The sequence below is a fragment of the Caenorhabditis elegans genome, chromosome V, assembly GCF_000002985.6.
Source record: "Caenorhabditis elegans chromosome V".
NCBI classification, from domain to species: Eukaryota; Metazoa; Nematoda; class Chromadorea; order Rhabditida; family Rhabditidae; genus Caenorhabditis; species Caenorhabditis elegans.
In genome coordinates, this window is record NC_003283.11 from 5,772,568 (window position 1) to 5,790,801 (window position 18,234).

Genomic DNA, 18,234 nt, shown 5'->3' on the forward strand with positions numbered 1-18,234 from the left:
AAATAATTCAAAAGAGGAATATAATTATTTCGCCAGCATTAGAAGCCAGTTAAAGGTACACGTTATTTTCTGAGTAGGTCTCGCCACGATCTGTCGTTTTTTTCATTAACGAATAAACGTTGGATTTGTGAAATTGCAAATACCGTACTTTGAATGCCTAGAAACCAAAACTTGTACTATGCACTTCACTATTATCTTCGGAAGCTTGCATTGCAATGCTGAAGTCTATGTCTATTTTCATAAGGAAGCCTATTAAGAAGGAATAATCTAACTTTTCATTGCGAAACTTTGTTTTAGAGAATCTAATAGTTCATACCAATAAAATACAATAGGAAACAATCATGGGGCATCAATCATGACATAATATCTCACAGAGAAAACCGAGTATCCGGGATCATTCACGGGGAAATACAACATAACAAATAATACAACTAATACTTAGACTTCGTAGTCTCCTGGTGCTCAAGTGGATCGACACCAATTGGCTTCAAGTCTATAGCTGCGATTGGTCGTCCATACAGTGGAAGGAATTGTCGAAGTTGATCCGAATAGAGAACTTCCTTTTCTTTCTTTCCAGATTCGGCATTCTTCTTGATAATAGTGTTGACAGCCTCCTGGTCCTCATTCTTTCCGTGGACGAAGACAGCAAGCTTGCGCCGTTCCGCTGCATCTTTGCGGATTTTCCTTTAAGAAGAGAATATGAGGTAATTAAAACTTGGAAAAGATCTTACTTGTCAAAGAGTTCAAGGACGTCATCTTTCTTGATAGTTTTCAGAAGTGCAACTTCTTCTTCTCTACGTGCAAAATTGTACTGTCGGCATTCAATCTCATTCCAGAATCTTCTGAATCTGCTACTCAACGTTTTCGGCTTCTCTTCAAGCCGAGCAATCATTCCAGAAACTTGATTATCGAATTCCTCTTGTGGCATTTCAGCAATTTCTTTACGAACCGACTCCAAGAACACTTCGATGCGTTCAAGAACATGATCAACACTCTTTGGTCCTTGTACGATAACATTGAGTGCTACAGTTCCACAGTTCAGGCGAGATCCAGTCCAAACAATGTAGCCTGAAAATTAAGAATATTTAGAAACGCCAATTTTCATCAACTTTACCAAGGGCTTCGTTAGTTCTGAGAGTGTTGAATGCTGGTTCTCTGATGAGCTGATCGATCAGTCCAACAACAGCATTGTCGTACGTATTCTGAACACCAATTTGATAAGTCACTTCAACGCATCCGACGTCATGAGTCTTCTGTAGATGTCTGTAGACGTATTCATCACCATTGTTCAATTGCAACTCGCGACGAGGATTGTGCTCATTACGATACAATGGACGAGAGTTCGGTGCAGCTGATTTGAGAACATCCATCAATTCTTTTGACAATTGAATTGCTTCCTTTTCAGTAGAATTTCCATGGACAAAGAGTTCCATATGGAATGCTTGAAGCATTTCTTTCGCGAATCCTTGAACATCCTCCAAAGTGACACTATCACAGACAGCAAGAAGTTGCTCTTTGCTCCAAACTTTATCGACAATGAGAAGCTGATTGTAGTGTTGAGTGAGCAGGTAGGGTTGAGAGAATGCGTGATTTGTCAGAGCTCTCTTAAGGGATTCGAATAAAACGTCGAAGCGAGTTTTGTCGATTTTGAAATTGGTCATACGGTTGGCCAAATGTTTAGCAAACAGTGCTTGTTTCTCATCGTATCCATACACCTGAAAATTGGCAGAATTGATCATATCCTTTCGGACCGAAACTGTGTAAGGGTTAGACGCAGACATAAAACAATGGACAACATTTTAGAACTATTATCAAAAAATGACAATCGCAACGGCAACCTGGTTTTTGTATTTTTTTTAATTAATGAAAATTTACGATTCTTCCATGATTGATCAATTCTCATTTCTTTGCCACGTGGACGTTCCGATTGTTATTTTTGGATAATAAAGTGCAATTAGATACAGGAAACAAAACAATAACAAACATGTAAGGTTAGTGATGCATGACGTTCAGCTTCTCGTCGATTGCTTACCCGCATTTGTACACCGAATGGACTAGACTCAAGCTGACATTTCAAGCCAGCCAAGTCAGCATTATAGGTTTCCTCGGCGAGAGTGTCCTGAAAACAATTATTCATAATTGTTAACTGATTTTCAAAATTCTTACGCTGAGACACCACAACCAAAGGCTGGAAAGCAAGGACATTCTTGGATTTTGAGCAACCATTGGAGTTGTCAAAGCCAGCTTTGTTTCCTGTTTTGGCATATTGTACTCATCATCCTGCTTGAACCAAACTCGACTCCATCCATCATCACTGATCAGTCTTGGATGTTCATTTTTAACAGATTCACGTGGTTTTTGATCAAAGTTCGTGGCGATGTATTCGTTCTTTTCGGGCAGATGAAGAGCATGGTGGCTGGTTTTCAGAGCATTCTCATACTTTTTCATTGTTTCTGGACTGATATCAGTTACTTTCATTTCAGTTCCATAAACTGGCTCATTAGTATTTCCTTCTTGTCCTTTGAACTTTTGAGAAACAACACGAACTTGCATATTGGCGGGGCTGAGCATACTGAGGAGTTCCTTGATACGTTCTGGCTCATATTTGGTGAGAAGATAACGAGAAGACAGGATGTGTTCAAATGGAATGTACTGAAGACTCGCAGCAACATTGATGGCCATAGTCATCGGCTGTTCCTTGTCCTTGAACCGGAATTTAACAGCACTGAGCTCCGCCAATTCATCATGAACCCATTGTTTAGGGCCTGCGGATTGAAGCATTCCAATGTAATTGAACATCAACTGGATAATTTCATCGACGTGTTCAAGACCTTCAGTACTCAAGTCCATAGTTACATTATAAACTCCAAATCCAGCTGCTTGTGTGTGGCTGTCCGATTGCAACGAGCTCACCCATCCAAGTCGCTTGAGCTCAGAGAGCAAGGATCCGGGTCCTTCGTGGCCAATCAAATGAGCTGAAAAATTATATATTGAAAAATCATCGAAAATCGGATAAATTACAAATGTAGTGTCCAGGTTGAGAGAGGAACTCTCCGTTGAGATCAGGGAATGGAAAACTGATCGAAACCAGTCTTGTGTCCTTGATTGGAACCACGTCGATTCTCTTCGCGAGCTGGTCCGGTCCGTACGGGAACTCCTCCCAGACTTTTCGCTCGACTTTTTTATTTTCAATGGCATCAAATTCAAGAGTTCCCAAGTATGACTCAAGGACGTTGAGGGGTTCCTTTCCTACGATACAACATGTCATGCTAAAATTTAAAGACATTTAATAAGGTCTATATAATAATTTTCTAAACTGACATATCAGAGCTGTACCACTTCTTGTGGAACTGAAGAAGAGCATCACGGGGCTCAATGCCTTTCTTACGAGCATCCTCCAACAATGTTTGCTTATTTCCAGTTCCGAATTTTCCGTAGTCGTGCCCAGGTTTGGAGCGCGAGCGGTCGACTTGAAGGAATCTCCAAAGGTCGTTGTTCAGATTATTCGAGTGCTCAGAGTCAACGGCGCACACTTCTCTCTCCGTGGCACTTTCAGTGAACTGTGGCGACAAGAAGAACTGAACGAAGCGATCCAGTGCTCCTGGCAGTTGATCAGGTTTCACGTCAAAGTGATAATTCGTGTGATCCGATGAGGTGTAAGCGTTGGAACTTCCAGCATGTGCGGCAAGGAATTTGGAATATTCGTTCTCCGAAGGATATTTGGCGGTGCCTAGGAAGAGCATGTGCTCGCAGAAATGAGCAAGTCCTGGAAGCTCCCAAGGATCCATAAGATGTCCAACTTTCACATCCAACGCTGCTGCAGATTTGTCAGTTGTTGGATCGGAAACCAGAAGGACACGAATTCCATTTGTTAGTTCAAGACCGCGATACTGAAAATTATTCATATGAATCAGCAACAAAATTATCTTGAAAAAAAACGCACTTCTCTAGCATCCTGTGCTCCTTTAACGATCAAATCGTGCCTTTTGAGTACAATATTTTTACCCGCTTCTGTCATTTTTGGCAGAGGATTCGAATTCGATATGTTTCGTACTAACCGAAGACGAAGTGAAGAGTTTTGCGGCCTCCTGAAAAATACACGTCTCGATTTAAAAAAATAGTCCACGTATTTAGAAGAAAGTCAAAAAAAAAGTTTTAATGGCATTTTCTGAGAAAATTTCTTCATAAAGCGAGATGCGGCAATAAAATGTGGAAAAATCAGAAACACTTCAGATTGAGAACGGGGAATGATTGGGGGAAAAGCTGACCTGAGAATTTGAGAAAAGTTGACGCTTGAAAAAGTTCGTTTGGCGATATGGGCGAGTGCTGGTGATGGCACACCCCTACTGAATTTTGAGAGAAGTGATAAAGACATTCGATTGCTCTGTAAATTTCGAAACTTTGAGCAAGAAAAAAACACGTTAACGCGGTTTTTCAGACGATCAAAAAAAATTTTTTTCGGTAAATGATGAAAATTTTCTCTGTCTCTCTTATCTCTAGAGCGTAGCAATAGAGCGCGCTTGCGGTTTTCAATTTGGAATAAGAGGGGGTACGTTTTCGTAAGGGGATTTTTTCGTAAGGAACGCTTTCAGTAGGGCAATGTGCGGCGCGCCTTTTCGCAAGCCCGCCGCACAGTCCTTCGCAATGAGCCGCACGGCTTTTTGCAATGCGCCGCACGCTTCTTCGTATTTATTTATTTATTTTTCCAACAGGAAATTTCGAACGGAATTCAATTAAAAACGGATTTTTAATGGAAATTAATTAGTTTTATTCGAGCTAAATACGGATATTTTCAGAATTTTCGATGACAAAAACGGGTTTCAATCGATTTCGAATCGATCAAAATTAATATTAATCGAAAATGAGCGTTTCCTTCCCGGAAAAAGAAGAACTTGATGCTGAGAGTGATCCAAGCGGAGCCAAACGCTTTTTTAGAGGCAAGTATTGATGTCTAAAGATTAATTGAAGAGTGAAAAGTATTTTTCAGCGTTCACAAACAACCCGAGTGAGCAGCAATTTTCCAAGCTGAAGGCAAGTTTCTTTTTGTAGTTTTTTAAGTTCTCAAATAGGTATATAACATCGATTTGTTTTGTTTTCCAGAGAATGTATCATCACAACGACTATCAAAACCTGCGAGGAGTGATTCAAAAGACCATTCAACTATCAAAATCATTGATCCTAGACTTGAAGAGACGATCCGGAAATCGAACAACCGCTGTGCCATTATACAAAAACCCCGATTTCTGTACTTCAGTGTTTTTGAATTATACCGGTTTCAGTGCTTTTAATGAGAAACTTTTCCCTTTTATGGAAATTCCGAAATGCTATCACTGATCTCTTTGTTTACCTCTGTGCCATTAGATTATAGAAACAATTTTCCATACTCAGGTTATCCAAATTTCGCCATGATTTTTCTTACTTAATTTAATCGAATTAACTTTTGTTTGCAGTTTTATTTTCCATTTCGACTGAATAAAAAATCACTTCTATCATTTTAATCGTTTGGCTCCGCCTGGATCACTCTCAGCATCAAGTTCTTCTTTTTCCGGGAAGGAAACGCTCATTTTCGATTAATATTAATTTTGATCGATTCGAAATCGATTGAAACCCGTTTTTGTCATCGAAAATTCTGAAAATATCCGTATTTAGCTCGAATAAAACTAATTAATTTCCATTAAAAATCCGTTTTTAATTGAATTCCGTTCGAAATTTCCTGTTGGAAAAATAAATAAATAAATACGAAGAAGCGTGCGGCGCATTGCAAAAAGCCGTGCGGCGCATTGCGAAGGACTGTGCGGCGGGCTTGCGAAAAGGCGCGCCGCACATTGCCCTACTGAAAGCGTTCCTTACGAAAAAATCCCCTTACGAAAACGTACCCCCTCTGGAATAAAATTTTTCGCAGGTGAGAAACAGCATTTTGTTATAATGGATTAAAATCGGAAGAAAAGCACATGTTTTTAGTGATTTCTAAATTTTTCAATTCTTCTATACGCTCACAAAAAATGCCTATAATTATTCTTTGTTTAGGAAGATTTTTAGACGAAAAATCAGAAAATTAATGTTGGTAAACATAGTTTTCAACAAAAAGGGATGAGAAGAGTCGGAAAAATGTCGGTTTCTATTGACAAAAACTTTCTCTCTCTCCTCAATTTAAAACCTGTCAGACATGTGCAAAGATATTAGCATTAGCAAGATTAGATTAATACTTAACTTATTGAATTGGAAATGTTGAAATATAACAGAATGAAATGTAATCGTATCATTTATTTGAAAATTCAACATTTCATAATGAATGATTAATTTTATTTTTAATCAGAAAAAAAAACAGAGAACGAGGCCTGATACTGGAAGAACCGAATGAAAATATTAACTGAAAGCCATAGGGACAATTCCTTGAGTTGTACTTTTAAAGGCAATTTGAACGCAAAAATGTACAGTAATATGAAAAATAAACAGTTTAGAGAACTAGACCAGCTTTTTGAGAGATCTCATGAATATCGAGACAGTTTGGACCGCAAACTGAATCCTTCTTTTGTATATACATAACAGATACAGAGTTGGCGTTGAATGGCCGCTCGAAGAGAACTGCATCAGCCAAAGTTTTCCCGTAGAGAGATTTGAAATCTTCGCGTTCGAGAAGTTTGGTGACTTGAACGACAGCGACGCGATTTCCAACTTCCATGAATCCACCGTTTCCAACGGTTTCTCCACTTCGACAAGCAACGCAGCCACCGAAAACAATGCTCCGTGGGATGTCAGTCAGAAGTCGTGCAATTACAATCGGAGCCACACATGAATGAAGTCCGAACCAGTTGAAGCACTTGACCTGGTCACATTTTTGAAGGAAGGCGATTGCATAATCGATGGTGAATGCTTTCGATGAGAAGCAGAACTCTGTGACAGATTTGAGCCGTTTGTAGAGTTTAGAGTTGATTGCTTCGAGAACGTCTTCCGAATGGATCTGGAAAAAAATTATTTGAAAAATGAAAGGTTTCATAGGAAATCTTACATAAACCCGTTTCCAATTCGCGGAGTATAGAAGTGTGGCAATGTTTTCAGCATGCTTGCACTTGACTTCTTGCTTTGGACAGAAGAAAAGTTGTCTCAAGCTTAATGGAAGCTTGAACTCTTTCGTGGAAGTGTGGTGGAATGACTCGATGTCCCAAAAAACAAAACAATTATTTTTCATTAGCTATTTTTTGAAGAAACTCACCATTAGATCCAGAGTTTCCACTTTGCTTCCTTTCAACTTTGGCCAAAACTGGGAGAAATCGGTGTCAGTATTCGGATTACTAATCACAAGGCGCTTCATATTATGGCACGAGTGGAACATATCGGAGACTCCATTGTGTACTGGAAGTGATCCATTGAAGCAGATATCCTCACACTTTGGCAAAGAGTGCTTGTTGAAGACGGTGAAAACATCCGAATTTTCAGGGAAGTTGTTGAATCGAAGAGTAATGAGTTCCTTGGCGAACAGCTCCAAAAGATCATTGACTGCCAAGTCGATCTTGTCAGTGAGGCACGTGAAGATGGAGTGGAAATGAGCTCTGCAAAAATGTGTACTTTGATGTAAAGAGAACGAGAAGAGAGACAGAGTGTTAGGCACGGCTGCTAGGTCGTCGCGAGAGGGCCTATGCCGATTTCGTCATTTCGTGAAATGTCTTTCTCGAACAAAGAGATAGAAGGTCATTTGAGATGGGAAATTGAAAAGAAATGAAAAAAGCTTCGTCTCTAGGAGATCAGATTTTTCTTCAAAGCTCACCTTCCACGTCGGTAGCTTCCTTTCCGATTGAGAATCATTTCGAATTGCACCTTCTCCTTGGAACACTTCTCCTCGTCGCAGCACTCATCCTTCGGAAGCGTGATGTGGAGATGAGCCTGGAACATTGTGAAATTAAAGTATTTTTGATAAATTATACACAGTAGTAATTTATAATGAGAAACGACGTTCACTGTCGCCGCCCTTCCCACAACGCCTACTAACATCTATGCATCGGTGGTCAGTGTTAGTGAGGTGTGTGAAAAGAGCGGCGATCGGAACAATTCTAAATAAATATTTGAAAATTTAAATTACCTCGTAATGTCCAATGACGAACTGGACAAGCTCGCGAAGCTTTGAGGAAGACTTCGAAAGAAGACAAAGTGATGGTGGATGATCAGCAAGAGAATACGAGATCTTTTCCCACAAATCGGTAGACAATTCCATGTTTAGGTGGGGTCAGACAGGTGCTAGAAGAAACAAAAAATAGGCTGGTAGGCTCGTCCCGCTTCGCCTTATATACTCGCTCGTTGCGAGAGATGATGCAATAGGCCCTGCAGGCATGTGTTGGAAGGGCCTAAGCGAGAGAGTGTGCGCACGAGAGAGAGCACAGGCGCGGCAAGGAAAGGCCTATGTGGAGGAAAGAAACAAAAGAAACACACGGGTTGCATTGGAAGCAGTTTATGTACGAAAAAAAGGTTCAAAAATTGAGATAAGAACACAAAGAATTCGATTTTCGTGAATTCTGAACGAAACTTTACGTTTTGGACAGTAAAAATTGTGAAAATGAAGCAAGACAGTAGCTAAATTTAAAGGGAGGTGTTCTATTATGGGCAGGTCTCGCAACGCACAAGGAAGTTTTGAATGGATACGGTAGGATTATTTTTTAAATTTAATTCCATTATTTTTGAAAATGTGGTATATTTCGACACTACAACAGTTTCATAAAGGATAAAAAATTTATTATCCAAATACATATTCACGAGTTCAATGATTCGAGTCGATTTTCTTCTTGATGGTGAACCCATTCGGGTGATAAGCAATATCGAATGTTCCATTTTTAGATTTATAAACAATTGAGCCAGATGAACTTGGAGTTGAGTGTAGATCGAAAACTTTAACGAGCAGTCTTGCACTGAATTTCACGTTTTCAGAAGTAAAATATTCGAAATTTGTTGATTTTAGAAGAACCTCCTGAAAGTTTATGTTGAAAAATTGATATATTAAAGGAAACTTACATCTCGAAACTTGATGATGTCATCTCTTGAGAAAGATTCTCCAACAAAGTCGAAGTTCATAGATTTGAAGTGATTGAGATGCTTGACAATAATAGAAAAATGTGGAACTTTAGACAATTTCAGATTCTTTGCTTTTTTCCACTGTTCCAGGCCCACCAGATTTTCTCTTTCGGAACCAAGACATTTAATTGTTAAGTCTTCCAGAACTTCAGGCTTAACGTGTTGCAGAAGTTCAGCAATTTCATAAGTGTCATCCCAATTGATCAAAACTGATTTTGCCGACAAGATTCCAATTGATTCAAGAACGCCTTTAATAGCAAGAAAAATTCTGTACCATTCATCCATCCAGACCATAATATTAACTTCGAAACAATCCAGATTTAATCCTCGAATCTTCAAAAGTTTTGATACATCAGTCATAGCAACTTCCAATGGTTTCTTATCCTTAACAATCAGTTCCCGTTGCTCATAATTCACTTAATAGTCCTCATCCTACAATTCATAGGCCACCTGGCTATTGTTTGTTTCTAAATCAACTCTTGTCTCATCTAGATTCATCATTATCTTTTTCAGGGTAGATTTTTGATTGTCAATAATATCCTTGAAATCCCGACAAACTGCGCGTGCAGCAAACCTGAAAATTTTGTATTTACAAAACAAAAATGCAATCAATTCTTACAGATCAATTGGATTCAGTTTATCAAGGATCATCGCTTGAACGTCGGTGAAAAGGCCGGTGAACTCTTTCCTCTCTGATGTATGAAATCTATAAAAGGTACTGTGATATTATGTTCATTGAAAAAAATGACAAACCTATCATAAGAGTCTACGGTTAAACTCCCATTTGCAAGTCCCATATACCAATATTCAAAGTGTCGGTATTCCATAAAGTGATCTCCAAATACCTTGCTCATTGCTTTATATGCATTGAAAACTTCAATGCCTTGAAGATGTTGAAATAAAACGCAGATTCGCAATGCTCTAGGGTCCATGACGATACATTTAACTTTGGGATCGATTCTAAAATTTGAATGAAATTTTTCATAAAGCATACAGTTTAGTTTTTGCTACGTTGGCAGTTTTTTGAAATTACAATTCAATAAAACAGATTCACGTAGCATAACATAATGAAAAACTTACTGATCGGACATTTTGACGATTTGAAACAAACTTCGTAGAGCTGGCGAAGTATCAAGAAATAAATGAATTTGAAATTTCATGGGCGTTTGTTTTTCGTTTCACGCTCACGTAAAATTTGGCTTTCTAAAATGTTTTAATTATTTCAGTATTTTTTTTTAATACTTGAAATTAAAAAGTGATATTTATTAAAATCGTTTGGCATAATCCGCAGCTTCAGCGGTAGTCAAAAACGGGAAAGGAATATTGACAATTAAAACAATTCCGGATACAATAAAAAACAAGAAAGACCATTCTTCAGGAGTATTATTCGGACAAAGGTACCCTACTCCAAGAGGTACCAAAAACTGCCAAATGCATGCCATGAATGCAACAACAACAGTTGCAAAGTGAACATGTTGTTGGCATCGCTGAAAATTTTGGATTTGTAGATTAAATAAAATCTGGGAGAAAGAAAATTTTTACCAGTTGCAAACATTTAACTGTACCCATGATTGTAATGCCTGACAGAGTAACTGCAAAAGTATATGAAATTTGGGCAATTGTTCTGGAAGATGTCTGAAATAATAATTATTAAGATTGCTGAGAAATCAAAAAAGATTAGAGCTACCAATGACATGACGACAAATCCAGCGGCCAATCCAATCATGGAGATTAGTGTGCAGGTAACAAACTTTGTCTGAATTTGAAAATGTTCAGTTAGAAACTATTTGGGTAGGGTAAATAGGGAATTTGCTTCAAAATGCCAAAAATGGTCTGAATTTCAAAATTGCCAAAAACCAATGAAAAAAGATTCTTTGATTTCAAATAAATTCCCTGATTGAATTTCCTACAAAATCAGAACTTCAGGGCCAATCAGACTTAGTATGTGAAGTTCAAAATGTGTCGGAATGTCCCATCTCGGTTTGATCTCCGAAAATTGCGAGAATTTAGACGCAGACTTCTAAACTGATTTCGCATTGTTAAGAGTGTGCTAACTTCCCTTTTTTTAGGAAAAAAATTCCCGCATTTTTTTGTAGATCAACCCGTTATGTGACTTCCTGAAACCACGCGAACTTCTCATTTTGGAGGGAATTCAATTTACATAACCTAAAATTTCAGAAAAAAAATCACACTTTTAATAATTGAATTTATATTCTTACCCAATTTTTTAATTGTTATTTTGTGGTTTTCAAACCATTTTGAGTATTTAAAACAAAATCTACTCCACCTATAAAAATCTAACCTTCTCGGAAAACATTGTCAGTCTATCCGTTAGTTGACCTGATGCAAATTTAACAATTGCACACGAAACAAACGGTAAAGCTGCTGCCCATCCGGTGCCTTTTACATCAAAATGTAAAACTTCTCTCAGATAAGTAGGTCCATACAAAACAAGTACGTAGAATGCAACATTTCTTCCGCACATTGAAAGCCACGTTGCAAGTACACATTTATCAAAGCATATTGCTCGGTACGGAACACTTTCTTTTCCTTTCTTTGGCTTCTTTTCAGCACAAATCATACTCAGCTCTTTGGATGATACGTGGAAATGATTCTTAGGAGCATCAGCGTACAAAAAGAAAAATACCATATAGACGAGAATAGTAAGTGATCCAAAAATGTAATAGATCGGCCTCCACCCCCAATCCGATTCGCAAAGTATTCCTGAAACGGGCATACAGATGATGTTGCTCAATTGGAAACCACATGATAAAACTGCCAAAAAAGTGCCCATTTCAGTCTTTGGAGCCCATATTCCCGGAATATAAGCGACAACTGTGTAGAGGATTGATGTTCCGATTCCTTGTAATATTCTTACAATAAAAACAGCATAGAATCCCATGTGAACTGATAATGGAAAGAGTAGAGAACTGGCAGCAGAGATTATACCAAATAGTGTGAAGGTTATTCTGAAAGATAAAGATGTAGCATCGTCGAAATTTAGTCTAAACACACTTGTAATGCTCCTAATTTATCAAAATAATAAAGTTAAAAGCTTCGAAAAATATTATTTTAAATCTTCGTAAATTCGTGAATTTCCAAGCTTTCAAAAAAAAATTGGGCTTTTTGAAAAATCTCAAACACACATTTGTTTCATCTCAAAATACAATTTTTCAGTTTACAGTTTGTGGCAATCTGCCACTTTCAAGAATTTTTTTAGTATTATTTCACAAATTTAAATCAAAATAAAGGTTATAATTATAGTTTCAAATCAAAAAAAGTTTATATATTGGTTTGATTAAAATTATTGAAGCTTGATGCTTGAATAAGTTCACTTTGGAAGATATAGGTCGAAGGCTGTCAGGCAGCTATTTTGGTGCCTGCACGCAAAGTTTTACAAAACATTAGCTAGTCAATGGTTCAATTTAATTTTTTAAATTAAATAACAGAATTCCATACATTCTACTCACCTCAACCCAATGTTATCTAACATTGGCACGAGTGGAAGCAATCCAATTACTGCTCCAATTGCAACTCCTGAGAAAATCCAAGATTTTTGACTTGGATCTTCCAGCCAATGCAAATCCGTTCTGTTATTACTATGAAAGTCCACAACTACATCTTCCATACAAATAACTGTGAAGTTGAAGCTTAAGGAATTCATTTGACCAACTGTCATACACAAAAGCCTGAATCAAAACTAATTTATGTTGTACGAAAAATATTTAAACCTACGAAAGTATCATAATCAAGTATCGAGTTTTGTGAAAGAACACAAAACTAGATATGTGCCGAACATCTGGGAATCCTGATTCAATAGTTATCACTGTCATAGTTGTATTACAACAAGAATGTTCAGTTCCTTTGACAAGTAGAGTTTATGGTTGTTCATTTGCATAATCACATATAACATCATTGATCAAAACATCAAACTTGTCCTTTTTGAAAATGTGGCGGAGGCAAGAGTAGAAATACTATCAAAAATCATGTGAAACAATATTTTTGAATTATTATTTATCATTCCCAGAATTTCGCTTAATCCGTGTTTTCTAAAAATAGTTTATGTACCTATTCAATATAATTAGGCTATTCAATATAATTTTATAGCTATTCAATATAATTTTTACTTTTTCCTATTTTTTCTCTTATTTTCACGTTCAAATAAACGTATTAAATAAATAGTAGATGGGAACAGTATTGCACACGGCCAACCAATCTCGAAAGCATCAAGCCACAAGTAGCCAGTTGGTGAATCTGGCGAAGCTTGAAATAGCTGGCGAAGACTAGTTTTTTGTTTTTCTTTTTTGCCTTTCTACATCCAAAACCTAGTTCGTAACAAAAATATGTATTTGAGCATTGACAAATTATTTACCAGATTTTAGAATAATATGAAGAATGAACCAAAAATGAGAACATGGAAAAGAGAAATAAATCAAAATTAGTCCTGGAAGACGCATGGATCGGTCACTTTGACCTTGAAAACTTCGAAAATCTTAGCCAATTCCATGATTTTCAGGCGATCCAAATGAATTCTCTGAAACATTAAATCGTCAGTTTGGTGGACAATGGCCACGAAATTTCACCTGTAAACTATTCACAACAGTCATCAGTTTGATAAGTCTACCAGCATAGTTTGACATTTTGTACTCTTTCAAATAATATTGATGAAGATCGTCGGCTATTTTCCCAATGAATTTCTCTCCCGCATCAAGAATATCACCTTGAAGAGTTTTTCCTGAAATTTTAGAATTATTGGGAGAGCTCATTGAAAGGGGAAGTGCCCACCAGCAATATGCCATATGATTTGACACAACATGTAACTAATTTCAATTGTGGATGGATCAAGCTCCATAAGTGGACGAGCGACTTCTTCATACATTTGTGAGCACACATGTTGGAACATTTTTCGGAGCTCGAGGGAAGTGTAGTCGGTTATCTTGGAAAGATCAATTTCAACATCTTCCATTCGAATTGCAGTCGAATTTGAGGTGATGAGAATCTACAAAAATTTGATATTGGTGTGGAGATTTCGTATAAATGCTGTCATATTAGTCCAACAGATTTTTGAAAGGTTTCAGACAAAGTTTTGGCAGTTGCCACATTTTTAAAAAATTTCATTTTGTAAAAACAAAATTATTAGTTTTTGAGAAACCTCAAGTTACACAAAAATTTAAACCCACAAACTACTCATGTAAACTGCGAATGCTCCAAAAAAAAAAAAGAAGTTTTTTTCTGATTTTTTTTCTCCAGAAGTTATATTTTTTAAACAAAAATTGTATAAATAGCAAAGAAGTTAAATTGTTTCAATAGAACATTTTTTCGAGCTTTCCAAAATTTTTCAACATTTCATGGCATAACTGACTTCCTCAATATTTTCTAAAATTTTCAATTAAAAGTTTGATAAAATATTTTTATAAAGTTAACATTTTTGAAGAGGATTTTTTTAAAGATGTAATGACTACTGGAAAATATCAAAAATAGAAATTATGATTAAAGCCTTTTATTCTCCTTTTATGGTCCATATAAACTATTTTCTGCAAAACAAAAGTGTTTTATTTTGAAATTATATAAATATTGGTAGATTTAATACGATATGGTCGAACCTACTAATTTTTACGTTATTTTCTTGAAATCATATTTTTTCTAAACCTGATGGTTTTTTCCAATTGAAGTCGTTGTTAATGATTGGAAAAATATTTCCAAATCATATCAAAAGTTCAACAGTAATGCCGAATCTCATTTATTTGTTTTTCTTCGTTTCTTTCGTAGATATTTTATGATTTCAAGTGAGATCACGCATTACTTTCTAAGAAAAAAACTTTTCAAGAAAAAAAAAAGAAATTACTCACTTTCTCCTCTATCGCCCTTTTTCCAAAAATTTCCAGTGACATTGTCAGCTTCTCGAATCTCTGTGACACTTGCCAAACTAATTTGAAAATCGAAAACTTTTCTTCCAAACTCAATTCTCGAAATTCTTCAGAATGCATCATAAATTCTGCTTGTTTGGTCATTTCCATTCCCCACATATCAACCAATTGGTCCAGTCGTATAGTGTTTATGATCTGGTTATATTTGAACTACACTATAGTCTTCAATATGTATTATGTACTTACTCGGAAGTTTTGCATCTTTTTATTCTTCCGATGACGTCTCAAAGCCCAATCCATTTTTCCTAAAGTGCTGGTCGACTGGTAAACCGGATCATCAACTGGTATTTTGAACTGTAAACGTGGAATTTTACGGAATAAATATACGGGTCACAGCACAAACCTCCATAAAAGTCTTGTGTATTTTATTCAAAGTTCTTGACAAATCATAAAGTGGTGGAGCATCTAAACAAGACTTTTTGGATCCAGGACTCCAATCTGAATATGCATCAACGTCAGTTGCATCGTCTTCTTCACTTTGACGTTTTCTATCAGTTGATGAAATCATATCACGATTCCATTGAACATCTGAAACATAATTGTTGTGGTTGTAAAGAAACATGATCCTCAAAAAATATAACTCGTGAATTCAGGGAGAACATTTTGTGAAACTATTGAAATTTTACAACATTATTAACTGCTAATAAATGTTTGGAATTATGTATATTCGAGACTTCTGTTAAATATGATCTTGTGAAATGCCAATTCAATTAAGAAAATATTTTAGGTACCACTAGAAACAAAATAAGTATAATTTGTAGAATGATTTTATTTTCTAGTATTTTTGTCCAAAACTTACAAATGCTAAACACAAAGTTCTACAGTAGTTAGTGGGGTCAGGCTAATTTTGATTTGAATGTATATACCTAGAAAGGAAATGGTGAAACTATTTTTTTGTACTCACTATCTGCGGTCATCCCGAGTTGTAGGCACTTTTTGTACCTGCACAATCTGCACAGATACCTCTCTGACTTGTCAATTCGACATCCTTGACTTGCTTTTCTGCACGAGTATTTTTTGTCCATGACAACAGAGCGTCTGAAAACTGTGTTATTTTTTGAGTGTCCAAAACATGTACCCTACCTGAAAAACGCAGCACAAGCCCTGCAAGACAAAACTCCAAAGTGGACACCGTGTGCCGTGTGTGCGCAAACTCGGCATTCGGAATCAGATGAAGATGACGACGGCTGCAACATTTCTCATCAAATGATATTCACTTTTGTGACTTCAATTGTGTTGTGTGCCCATTTCTCTGTGTTTCATGACCTGAGAGAGTGGCGAAGAGGAAGATGCGCAGGGGTGAAAGAGATTTAGTGTGTGCGTTTGGGAACAGAAATTGTGTGTTCGGCCATGGAGTTTGTGATCATTTACGTGCTTCGATGTAGTTAAAGAAATAAGACTAGAGACAAGCAATCATATTTTAAAGTAGATCTTACTTTAGAATATTAAAAATCTCCAATTTCAAATCTAAATGTGTTGTAGCGGCCATAGATTTTATAGAGTTTGTGACAGATCTAGATTTTTGATGTTTATCGGTAAATCACAATTGTAAGATAAACTTGGATACGGTATTTTGATAATAGTGCTGCTTTTCGTAATGGAAACATAGTTTTTGTGACTCATAAGACGCTAGATCCTTATGGGATTAATTCATTGATAAGAAATCACATAACCTATGACAACTAGAATGTGTTTAGTTCACGAAATCGAAAAAAAACTAGGTGATCCTAGATTTTATCAATTCCAACCTATTGTCAACTTGATAAATAAAAGTGTATCGTCATAATGAAATATCAAATGATGAAACATTTTGTAACAATTCCTACCTGATCTACACTCATTCGGGATTGCTCTATAAAAGCCGGTGGAGACATTCCGATTTCCATTGGTGATTGTGTTTCCTGAAAATTTGGAATTGACTAAAAGTAGAAAGTAGGTTGCAAGAAACAAATATATTGAATTCAAATGTGGTAGAAACTGATCAATTCGCTGAAATTTTATAAAGTAAGCTACCCATCAGCGTGGTCTAAAAATTATCAAATTGGTAGAGAAATTTGCAAAGTTTGGGCAAGACTTTATTTGGATCAAGGCTACGTTTACGTTAAATGAGACTCTTGCCAAAATCTTACAAAAATTGAAAGCGGTACAAGAGAAGTTTGGCAAGAATTGGGCAAAAATTGGGCTCAGACTTGCCCAAGTCTTGCCCAACGTTTGCCCGAGCTTTGCCATTATAAATTTTCAACCGAAACCTGAGCGAAAGCTCGCCGAGTTGGCCAGAAATCCCGAGCTTAATTTTATGTACAATTATATCAAGGGAATTTTCTGTATAAAAATACATGTATCCAATTCAAAAGTCAGAAATTTTTTTGCAAATGTATGTAGTAAATTAAAAACAAACTACAATTTATCCGTACAATTTACAGACTACACAAAAGCCTTAAAAGCCTAAAAAGCCAAAAGAATTAACCTTTCTTTGAATTGACGAATCATCAATGAGCTCAGGAACTTCCATGAGACTAGGCTTCTGACCTCTTGAAACCGAAACAATCAACTGACTGCCTAGAGGGCATGAACCACCGATAAAATGTAGGAATGGGCGGGAATTTTGATTTTTTGCCAACCTTTCCGTATGGAATAATGAATAGAATCTTATGAGGTCTTGAACGATTGAAATGATATATCAAATCACAGAATATGTCACGGTTTCTTTAAACACATTGGTTTTATTTTTGTTATCAGATTGTGTCTGTGCGAGTTGGAGTGAGAAAACGGTGAAAGCAAAATTGAGAACAAATATTGACAGGGCTTGGGTACCTATCGAGACACTATGGAGAAATTCATAACGAATTCGTTTAGGAAGTGGATATGTGTGCCTTCTATGCGGATACAAAACCACACCTTATTTTCTATGCGAATACTTGGACTTTCAAATGGGAAACGACAAGAGGTGTTAGAAGGCAGAAAATATTGGAATATCATATACAACGGTTTTAGACTATTCATGTGTCGTTCTGACTGATTTCATCTTTTCTGTTTTATTCCTATAGTGTCTCTCTCTCTCTCTCTCTTATTGAAAACTTCCGTAGAATTGATTTTTGTACTTCTGACTACAAACCACGAACATAGCAGTTTTGACACATTGCCTACAAGCCACACGTAGTGAGGCACCACTGAATGAGGAAACGCGATATGGGGGAACAAGCAACGTTGGGAAAATTTTAGCTGGAATTTTTTTCCGTCCCTTTAG

At 36.7% G+C, this 18,234-nt stretch overlaps 5 protein-coding genes, 1 long non-coding RNA gene, 4 other non-coding genes and 1 pseudogene across 18 annotated transcripts; 4 read left to right on the forward strand and 7 right to left on the reverse strand.

The window, feature by feature from the left end:
* Positions 1–263: 263 nt before the first annotated feature.
* F44E7.4 (Insulin-degrading enzyme) lies at positions 264–4,386 on the reverse strand (the record flags this gene model as incomplete). 4 transcript variants are annotated; one of them, NM_171929.7, is made up of 9 exons in its annotated part: positions 264–684; positions 732–1,068; positions 1,115–1,715; positions 1,985–2,119; positions 2,167–2,975; positions 3,022–3,269; positions 3,322–3,890; positions 3,944–4,088; positions 4,269–4,384. In NM_171929.7, the coding sequence occupies 9 exons, from the start codon at positions 4,373–4,375 to the stop codon at positions 432–434; spliced, it is 3,204 nt and encodes a 1,067-aa protein (NP_741543.1). In that variant the 3' UTR covers positions 264–431. The 4 variants fall into 4 exon arrangements, with proteins under 4 accessions (NP_741543.1, NP_504514.2, NP_741542.1 ...); NM_171461.5 differs by having other exon boundaries at positions 265–684; positions 2,033–2,119; positions 4,269–4,386; NM_072113.8 differs by lacking the exon at positions 4,269–4,384.
* Positions 4,387–4,861: 475 nt separating this feature from the next.
* On the forward strand, positions 4,862–5,334 carry F44E7.17 (annotated as a pseudogene). Its single transcript has 3 exons — positions 4,862–4,937; positions 4,988–5,031; positions 5,101–5,334. Coding segments are annotated over exons 1-3 (354 nt in total).
* A 915-nt stretch (positions 5,335–6,249) lies between these two features.
* F44E7.5 (F-box domain-containing protein) lies at positions 6,250–8,355 on the reverse strand (the record flags this gene model as incomplete). 2 transcript variants are annotated; one of them, NM_072114.7, is made up of 5 exons in its annotated part: positions 6,250–6,961; positions 7,010–7,162; positions 7,214–7,550; positions 7,766–7,881; positions 8,078–8,355. In NM_072114.7, 5 exons carry the CDS (start codon positions 8,207–8,209, stop codon positions 6,458–6,460), a joined length of 1,242 nt encoding a protein of 413 aa, NP_504515.2. In that variant the 3' UTR covers positions 6,250–6,457. The 2 variants fall into 2 exon arrangements, with proteins under 2 accessions (NP_504515.2, NP_872177.1); NM_182377.8 differs by having other exon boundaries at positions 6,760–6,961; positions 7,010–7,163; positions 8,078–8,209.
* Positions 7,587–7,687, forward strand: F44E7.14. The gene has a single exon (NR_068789.1). It is a non-coding gene; the product is annotated as an Unclassified non-coding RNA F44E7.14 (non-coding RNA).
* F44E7.15 lies at positions 7,933–8,078 on the forward strand. The gene has a single exon (NR_068790.1). It is a non-coding gene; the product is annotated as an Unclassified non-coding RNA F44E7.15 (non-coding RNA).
* Positions 7,943–8,049, reverse strand: mir-253. The gene has a single exon (NR_002400.2). It is a non-coding gene; the product is annotated as a pre-microRNA mir-253 (primary transcript).
* On the forward strand, positions 8,302–8,448 carry F44E7.13. The gene has a single exon (NR_068793.1). It is a non-coding gene; the product is annotated as an Unclassified non-coding RNA F44E7.13 (non-coding RNA).
* Positions 8,449–8,749: 301 nt separating this feature from the next.
* Positions 8,750–10,220, reverse strand: fbxa-183 (F-box domain-containing protein; the record flags this gene model as incomplete). Its single annotated transcript, NM_072115.2, has 6 exons — positions 8,750–8,956; positions 9,001–9,393; positions 9,511–9,634; positions 9,680–9,766; positions 9,814–10,020; positions 10,141–10,220. 6 exons carry the CDS (start codon positions 10,218–10,220, stop codon positions 8,750–8,752), a joined length of 1,098 nt encoding a protein of 365 aa, NP_504516.2.
* Positions 10,221–10,311: 91 nt separating this feature from the next.
* Positions 10,312–12,905, reverse strand: F44E7.7 (the record flags this gene model as incomplete). 3 transcript variants are annotated; one of them, NM_072116.4, is made up of 6 exons in its annotated part: positions 10,312–10,547; positions 10,603–10,695; positions 10,748–10,816; positions 11,363–12,029; positions 12,531–12,749; positions 12,796–12,905. In NM_072116.4, 6 exons carry the CDS (start codon positions 12,891–12,893, stop codon positions 10,326–10,328), a joined length of 1,368 nt encoding a protein of 455 aa, NP_504517.2. The 3 variants fall into 3 exon arrangements, with proteins under 3 accessions (NP_504517.2, NP_001380229.1, NP_001343848.1); NM_001392516.1 differs by lacking the exon at positions 12,796–12,905 and having other exon boundaries at positions 10,326–10,547; positions 12,531–12,764; NM_001356652.1 differs by lacking the exons at positions 10,748–10,816; positions 11,363–12,029; positions 12,531–12,749; positions 12,796–12,905 and having other exon boundaries at positions 10,326–10,547; positions 10,603–10,629.
* A 484-nt stretch (positions 12,906–13,389) lies between these two features.
* On the reverse strand, positions 13,390–17,986 carry nhr-142 (Nuclear Hormone Receptor family). Of its 2 annotated transcripts, NM_001276907.4 has the most exons (10): positions 17,455–17,986; positions 16,814–16,888; positions 16,071–16,174; positions 15,892–16,025; positions 15,331–15,515; positions 15,174–15,281; positions 14,910–15,122; positions 13,846–14,059; positions 13,644–13,795; positions 13,390–13,594 (listed from the first exon to the last, which is right to left on the reverse strand). In NM_001276907.4, exons 1-10 carry the CDS (start codon positions 17,497–17,499, stop codon positions 13,499–13,501), a joined length of 1,326 nt encoding a protein of 441 aa, NP_001263836.1. In that variant the 5' UTR covers positions 17,500–17,986; the 3' UTR covers positions 13,390–13,498. The 2 variants fall into 2 exon arrangements, with proteins under 2 accessions (NP_001263836.1, NP_504518.3); NM_072117.5 differs by lacking the exon at positions 17,455–17,986 and having other exon boundaries at positions 13,392–13,594; positions 16,814–16,863.
* Positions 17,379–17,758, reverse strand: linc-92. Its single transcript, NR_102024.1, has one exon. It is a non-coding gene; the product is annotated as a long non-coding RNA linc-92 (long non-coding RNA).
* Positions 17,987–18,234: the final 248 nt, after the last annotated feature.